This window comes from Tupaia chinensis, unplaced genomic scaffold (genome assembly GCF_000334495.1).
Source record: "Tupaia chinensis unplaced genomic scaffold, TupChi_1.0 Scaffold144197_1, whole genome shotgun sequence".
Taxonomy (NCBI): Eukaryota; Metazoa; Chordata; class Mammalia; order Scandentia; family Tupaiidae; genus Tupaia; species Tupaia belangeri.
In genome coordinates this window covers 165,292-173,535 of record NW_006204054.1, presented here as the reverse complement: position 1 = coordinate 173,535, position 8,244 = coordinate 165,292, and the positions used below count along the sequence as shown (strand labels likewise).

At 61.8% G+C, this 8,244-nt stretch overlaps 1 protein-coding gene across 1 annotated transcript in view; it reads left to right on the top strand.

The window, feature by feature from the left end:
- ELFN2 (extracellular leucine rich repeat and fibronectin type III domain containing 2) overlaps positions 1 to 424 on the top strand; it is a 14,400-nt gene extending 13,976 nt beyond the window's left edge. Inside the window, 1 exon segment of the mRNA XM_027767368.1 lies at positions 1 to 424. This exon segment is cut by the window's left edge and continues 16 nt beyond it. Within this exon segment, the coding sequence (XP_027623169.1) occupies positions 1 to 402 (402 nt within the window). The 3' untranslated portion in view covers positions 403 to 424.
- The last annotated feature ends 7,820 nt before the right edge of the window (positions 425 to 8,244 follow it).

Sequence of the window (8,244 nt, the reverse complement as noted above, 5' to 3'; positions counted from 1 at the left end):
GGGGGTGGGGGCGGGGCCATCCACCACCTGGAGGTGAAGCCTGCTTACCATTGCAGCGAGCACCGCCACAGCTTCCCCGCCCTGTACTACGAGGAGGGCGCCGACAGCCTGAGCCAGCGCGTGTCCTTCCTCAAGCCGCTGACCCGCTCCAAGCGTGACTCCACCTACTCGCAGCTCTCCCCCAGACACTACTACTCGGGGTACTCCTCCAGCCCGGAGTACTCCTCCGAGAGCACGCACAAGATATGGGAGCGCTTCCGGCCCTACAAGAAGCATCACCGGGAGGAGGTGTACATGGCCGCTGGCCACGCTCTGCGCAAGAAGGTCCAGTTCGCCAAGGACGAGGACCTGCATGACATCCTCGATTACTGGAAGGGGGTCTCGGCCCAGCAGAAGCTGTGACTCACTCCTCCCCGGTGAGGTCGGAGCGGGAGGGCTGGGGCACTCGGGGAAGGGCCGGGTGGCCGGGGCGGGGCGACGGGGCCGAGGCCGAGGAGTGGACGCACACGCACACCCGCACGCACGCACCATGCACACACCTGACCACCACCTGACTGTGAACAAACCAACACCCGACAATAACAGACAGGAAAACAAAGACACATTTTCCTTAAAGTTTACAAACTGATACCGAAACCAGTCGTCGTTACTGTGCTGCCCAGGGACTCTGCGGGTGTGCGGCGGAGGACGGGCACAGGCAAGGGGGCCCAGAGGGCCTGGGGTGTGGGGCCAGGGACAGGCTTAGGGCAAAGGAGGCTGGGGCAGAGAATGACGCAACCCTGGGGCAGGGAGGAGTCTCCCCGCGCTGAGGGCAGGTCAGCTGGAGATCTGGCGACAGGTGGACCTGACGTGGGGCATCATTTCCTCCTGCTGTCAGGGTGGGGACACTGGGACCTAGAGAGCGAGGCGGGCCCAGGATCAGCAGCAGGCGCATCCCTCAGGTCCCAGCCCAGTGCTCACTCCGGCCTGCAGCAGCCCACGTGGCCCCACCCTCTGTCCACATCTGGGTCCACTTGCCACCCCTCCGGAAGCTCTGCTCTGCTGGCACGTGAGGATCAGGCAGGTGCTGCTCCTTTCTAGAAAGCCCGGTGGCAGTGCCCCCTGAGTGCAGGACAAGAGGAGGGCCTGTCGGCAGGAGCAGACGCGAGGGGACATCTCGCCACCCCTCAAGTGTCTTCCAAGCAACCTGTGGGTCTGAGGAGAGTGGGGTGTGCAGTGGGCAGGCTGGTTCCCATGGCATCTCAGGTGCAGGCCCCCACAGTCCTGGCCCCCATCACAGGTCCTGCCCAGAGGAAGGAGTACTTTTCCACTCACCCCTCCTGGTGCCCATCCCTGCTTTGGCTCCTAGCCCAGGGGTTCCCAGGTTTCCACTGAAGTGGCCATTCCCTTCTTCCGACCCCCACCCCAACATCAACAAAGCACAAACAGTGAGTCCCCGCCCCCCAGGGGTTAGGCTGGGTTTGTGGGGCCCCTCCCCCTCCCCCAGCCGCTGTCGCTGTGGCAACCTGGTGCCTGGCAGTTGGTGCCCAGAGCGGCTGGCTGCTGTGCTCTGGGGCTCTTACTGTGGGCAGCAGAGGGTGGCTAGGGAGGGCAGGGCCAGCTGGGGCTGCCTTTTTCCAGAGCCAGGGGCTTTCTGGGGCCAGCTCTGTAGGGGAGCAGACCTGGGACCTTGAGACTGGGGTTCTGAGCAGTCTGGGCGGGGGTGGGCTGGGGACCCTGGTGACAGCTGTGTCCACAGGTCCCTCAGCTCCCCACCCACCTCAGGACGCGGAGGGGCCCTCAGCTTTTCCCACCCTTCTGTGAGACCCCGGCCTGTCACCCTCAGGGGCTTCTTGAGACTTGGGAGGCGTGACTGGGGGTGAGGGTGGGCTCTGGACTGAGGCCTGTGCTGTGGGGGATCTGACCAGGGAGGCTACTGCACCCTCTGGGGACTCCAACACCCTTCCTGTTGGGGACGGGCTTGGGGAGGGAAGTGGGGGCCCTTGGGGTTTGCCTGGGCTTCTCTCACACCAAGCCCAGGGCTCACTTTGGGAGTGACACGGAGAAAAGACTGGTCTCCCGTGGAGGAGGGAGAGCACTGGACGAGTGTGCAGAGCAGACCCCCCAGCCCCCACACCCAGTTGGGAAGCTGAGACAGGCGAGCAGGCGAGGAGCGGTGGTGTGAGAAGCAGACTCCCTGTTATATTTGCATGACGATTTTACTGTATTTTTCTGAGCAAACATCTGTCGTGTATGTGCCAGTTTGTCCAGCCTCTCCGGCCCCCACCACCCTCCGTTCCCCAGTTCCCTCCGTTGTGATCTGACAAGCAGCTCTTGAAATCCGGGGAGGGGCTGGCTCTGCAAAAGACCCAAAGCAGGTGCCCCCAAAACACAGCCCTGCCCCACACCCACCTCCTGTCTTTCTGGGCGTTGGGCCCACAAGTGCCGCCTCCCCACCTCCTCGCCTCCCCGCCTCCCGCTCTCCCTTGTCCCCAATCCCATTCCCCTCTTCCTTGCCCCTTCCCTCCTCCGTGCCCAGGAGGGTCCTCCCAGGGGAGTGGTCTCCTCAGAGCGTATCTCTGGGGGGTGGAGGGGGGCCCTTCTGTCTGCTGCACTCTGGGCTGGCGACTGGGCTGACCAGGTGGGGTACAGGAGGCCAGAGCCCGGAGCTTGGTGGGTGGCATCATGGAGAAGGTTGGGGCCCTGAGGGAGGACGGCATGGGGAGAGTGGGGGCTGCCCTCTGGGTGTTCCTAGCCACAGGAGTGGGGGCCCTGCCCTTCCATTTCCCTAGTCCCTGGTTGAAGGCGACCTCTGAAAACCTCAGGCTGTCCACCTGCAGGGACTCTAGGGAGGGGGCCTTGACAATGAAGACCCTGCTGTTCCAGGAGGCCTGGGTGACCCAGTCATACCACTCTTAGTGTGGCAGAGCAGGTCTAAGACCTGGCCTCTGGCCTCCCGGCCAGGCCCACCTGTCGGCCACTGCCCTGCTGCCCAGGCCAGGCCCACCTGTTGGCCTCCTGTGTTCCTCTCCTCTGTCCTGTTCAGGATGACTTTTCCCAAGGTGGGAGCAAAATACTCACAGAAGACAACGGGATGTTTGTATTGAGACTGGGGGTGAGGCATGCCCAGGAGAGGAGGGAAGGGGGCCCCTGGGAAAGGAGACCGGTGGGCCCAGTGGTGGGGAGTGCTGGCTGGAGGAGATGTGGCTCTCTGGAGGGAGGCCTCCTGGCCTGGGGCCACAAGAAGGCACATCTGGGCTGGCCTGTCCCGGGACAGGTCTGTTCTCTCCTGGAGGGCATGATAAGGGCGGCTAACCTAACTGGCTGTTGAAGCTAATGGTTTTCCAGAAGCCAAATGTGGGGGTCTGGCAGGAAGGAAGCTTAGCCTGGTGCCTATAGGGGTCCTGGGCTTGCTTCTCCCCGCCCACCCTTCTTGGGACAATGCAGGAGGCCGGGGAAGGGCTGCCTGGGAAGACTGAACCTGGCCGGTCCCACTGGCACCTGGGGCTGCAGGGGGCTGCCAAGGGTCACCTATGTCCCAGCTGGAAGTCACTGGTCAGTCCCACTCCTGGAAGTTTAGCAGAGCGGGACCCAAGTGCAGGAACGGGGTTGCAAGCCAACCACAGGGCTGTGGCCGGGATGGGGCCAACACCAGGGAGCGCAGCAATGGCCCCAGGTTTAGCGGGGCCAGCAGCAGTGTGGGGCAGCTCCCTGCGACGGGCACTCTGCAGAGAATTACAGTAGGGTGACCAGTGGGGGGGACAGCTGGTCAGGGAGCATCCCTCAGAGGAGGCGTAGGGCAGCTAAACTCTGAATGACAATAGGAGCCAGGAGAGAGGCTGGAGACTGGGGCAGTGGCCTGCTGGCCCTGAAGCACCTCCTCTGGTCACCCCACCGCCCTGCCCAGCCCGTTTTCAGCAGAGCAGAGCCCGCTTTCCAGGGGTGTAGGTGGGTGGGGCAAGGGCTGGGGGCTGATGGGGCAGGGCTGAAACCTTGCCCACCGAAGCCAGTGTGCAGATTGGGGTGGCCTCACCTAACCCCATTGCTGACCAGACTGCTGTTCCCAGGAGCCCCTCAGTCCCTCTGCCCTCAGCCCTGGAGCGGGAGCTGCTCCCCTGCACCCGCCAGCTGTCAGACACAACCATATTTACAGTACGGGCTCTTTATTGCCAGCTCAGCATGGGGAGAGGACGAGGGGGCAGGGGGAGGCGGGGGTCTGGTCTGTGCCTCCTCCTCCCTAGCCTCCCCTGCCAGACAAGCACAGGCTGGGGCAGGGGCTGGCAGCCCAGGCCTCACTGGCCACGCTTCCCTCCCCTCCCTCCTCCCTCTCCCCCTTCCTCCGCCTCTCTCCCCTCCCCCTCCCTCAGAGCCATCAGCCCCCAAGGGTGCTGCGTTTGGCACCTGGTTTGGGTCCCGTGAAGCTGGGCTGGAGGCCCTGGACTCCGAACCTGTGACCCCTAGCTGTGTATGGACATTTCTTCTCTCTGGGGGCCTTGAACCCTCCCTCTCCTTTCCTTCTTTCCGGGGGGATAACTTGGTTTATTTTCTCTTCCCTACATCTGCCTCTCCTGCCCCTCCATTTCCCGTTTTAAAACCGAATGGCACGAAATTGTTTTCCTCAACTCGGAGATTCCTGTATGGAGAGAGTCAATTTCTATATTTGCAATAAATTTCTTATTTAAAACAGCAGGGCTGAGGTGTGTTGAACTGGACTCCCTGCACCCTCCAGTTTGGGGTGCCCCTTCATTTTCCCTTCTCACTGGGAGCCCCTGTGTGGGCTAAGGGATGGGGCTGGCTGGATGGGGAAGAGGAATGAGGGTGGCCAGAGGGAACGGGCAGGGTCACTCATGGCCCTGGTGCCCACTGGACTGAGGCGGGGGCCTGACCACGTTCACTCCGGGAACCGGGACGCCCCCTGCCCCGGGCCCCACTTCCTTTCCTGGGTGCGGATTGTAGAGATGACGCCATTCGGGGCCTTCCCTGGCCTCAGCTTCCTCCCGAGCTGAGTCCCCTGGGCCAGTGACCACAGACCCTGGTACTCCTGCTGGGTTGAGGCCAGGGTCTCAGTGGAGCCCAGTTGTTCTCCAGGCCTGGCCCCGGGCTCCTGTCCTGGGCCCTTTCCTGCCCCTTCCCCTGGTGCCCCTGCCATCTGCTGCCTTCTCTCCACAGCTCAAGACCACCCTGCTTCCTCTTAGAGCAGGCCATGGAGCCCCGGCTGCCATCAAGTGATTGCCTAACCTTGGCTCCAGGCGGAGCCCGGAGCCCTCTGCCCAGTGCCAGAACCCACCTGCCCTGTTCTCAGATTCTTATTCTCCAACTACTCACCCTCCTCCAGGAGGGCCTCTGGGCTCACCTGGATTACTACAGAGCTCTCTGAGTGGGCTCTCAAGGCCTGAGCTGTTGTCCACGGTGGTTCATGTAGTGGCATTCAGGAGCTTCAGCCCTAGGCAGCAGTGGCTGTGACCCTAGTGGCTCTGGTGGCCCACAGGGCTAGCCTATTCCTTTTTTGTCCTGATTGCAGCTGGAATGGGCTGTGGGGACCCTCTGGAAAGGCCCAGGGCTTGGAGCTCCTCCACCCCCACCCCCAGCTGGCCTCCGTCCCCTCCCACTGCCCTCAGCTACGATGCAGCTGTCCCAAGGTGGCTGTAGCCCCGGCCACTGTCTCCCCCTATTTCCTGGCCCTTCCCCAAGCAGCCTGAGTTTTCCTCCTAGGAGGAATTTTCCCATGAACTTGCACCATGGGAGAAGGAGAAGAGGGACACGTATGGGTGAAGACAGAGGAGCAGTTACTGGACCCCACGGCTCTGCCTGCTCAGGCCCTGCAGCCAGGGCCACCCGCAGTCCCCCAGCCTGACTCAGGGTTCCAGAGTGCCCCGGCCCAGCAGCCCTGCCGTCACTCGCCCCGCGTTCTCCATCAGCAGGCAAGGTTCATTTTATTCCCAAGGAAGCAAAGCTGTGAGCAAAGACGGACATGAGCCAGGTGACCCAAGTTCAGGTCCTTCCCCTCGGGCCGCCCCAGCCCCCTCTGCCTCTGCCAGGGGGCCTGCGTGACCCCGGAAAAACAGGGCGCGTCCTCAAGGGCGGCTTAACTTGTGAGAAAAGCCTGCCTCCAGCCGGTCCTCGGGCTGAGCAGTGCAGACGCAAAGCCCTTCCCCTGCCTCCCAACAGGAGCGTCGTTGAGCTGCAGATCTGGGACATGGCCACATGCAACTGAGGGCCACACGTGGTCGAGGGCCACACGCCGTCAAGGGGCGCTGGCCTCCGTTGGGCCCTGTTGACAAACGTCACTGAGCAACGGTCCTTAGGACGCCAACTCTCTGAGCGTCAGCGTCTGCGTTCCTCCTGACTCGTGATTTGAGGAACAAGCAAACCTGTGACCTGGTGCATTTCCACCAACTCCAGGGTGACTCTGGGTTCTTGCCTTGTCCCTCTGGTCTCGTCACATGAGCCGCTATTTCAAGGAAAATCGCATTTCTGACCTGATTTCTTGTTTACAAGTCAGCCGGAAGCTCAGGCGAGCGTTTCAGCCGAGCACCGTCGTCGGTATCTGAGACTCGGGGCCGGGGGCCGCGGCTGTATACGTGACGGGCCTGCTCTGCGCACACATCTTTCTTTTGGGGGTGAAGGGGTGTTCGCTCGGTGGAGAGACACATGAGTCTGGATTGGGTTTTCTCATGGGCTGTTGTGAGTAAGCCTTCTCTGTGGCCCAGGCCCCCACAAACTGGGTATTTCAGCGGCAGTGGGGGTCTGGGTGCTGTCACCAGAAATGCAGCTGCTGGGAAGACCCCACTTTTAACCCTTCTGGGTCATGACCTTTAAGGGGGGGGATCCAGGTGTCTAGGTTCTTCTGCCTCCTCCAGGAAGTCTGCTGCCCCAGCCAAGACCTACTCCCAGGACCCTTCCCAGCCCAGACTGCCTCCTCCTCCCCAGGTCCTTTAAGGTCCCTCCCACCAGGGAGGGCTGCCCTGCCTGCAGGCATTCCCAGCCCGCTTCTGGCTCTGCCAGCTTGATTAGAAGGTGTTCACCGTGCCAGCGTTGTCTAGTGAGCCTTGAAGCTGCGTGGCCAGGAGCCCCTCTCGTTCCCCAGCTTCGTCGGTCTGCTGCCCAGGCACCCTCAGCAGCCCTTGCGCCTGCAGAGGGGTGGAGTCCCGGGCACCCTGGGCACCCTGGCCCCAGGCCCGGCTCTCTCAGGCCCGCCTCACCTGCTCTTTTGTGTGGGTCTAGAGTGTCTGAGACCACAGGACCTCTCCTACTTCACAGCCAGGACAGCCTTCAGGCCTGGTCCCAGCCTTTCCCCTGGCACCCTCCCACCACCCCTGTGTCACCCCTGTTCATTTCCAGGAATCCAGAGGTGTAGCTTGTCTGTGCGCCAGCTGTGGGGCTGTGGTTGCCACCCAAGGACTTCAGCCCTAATGGCCCAGCCCTCGGCCCCAGGGGGAACCTAGAGCCCACTGCCAGCACCAGCTGCCTCCGGCCCCAGCAGATTTCCAATTTAACAGAGTTTATTTATCTATTTTTTTTAGAAGTTTTTGCTATAGGACGCGTGCGCTTGCCAGAAAGACAGAGACAAGGAAGATGGCCATGCTGCAATCCCTTCTCCTCCATTTTCCTCTCTGGATCTTGGGCACGCACACACACGTGCCCGGCATGAGTTTAAGCCACCGGGCCCAGGATGCGACCCCAGTCGGCTACATGGGAGTTCAGTGACAGCCATTACACTAACTGCTGGTCTCCCAATTTAACAGAGTTTTAACTGAGCACATTTTGACACAATTTAAAGTGGGAAGTTGTCCCCGGCTTCTGGACGACTTCAACTAGCTCCGTGGTCCATTGGTATTTAAGTTCTGGAAAAGGGAAACCGGCGGACAAAAGCGAAAGTGAAGGAATGAGGTCGAGAGACAATCGGGTTGGTTGCCGGTGGACGGTGGGCTGTCGGGGACTGGCTGAAGTGTGGCGAGCGGGACTGGCGGCTGTAACTTCGCAATTAGTAGGACGACAGCCTGACCTGCGATTCCGGCTTATCCAGAGGGAGCCAAGTGTGGGAGAACAGCGGCCATTTTAGGCCAAAATAGTTTAATGTAACAATTTCCCCCCCTTTTGCAGGGCTCCAGATCTCTGTTCCTGAGTGACACGAGCCAAGGGCTCCTCTCTAAACCTGTCTCTGGGGCCCTGGCAGGGGACCGAAGCAGTGCACCGCCGTCGCCCACTGGAGAGGTGGGAGGTGGGGCATAGAGGCAGCCCCACCACCGGGGGCCCCCAACCCCC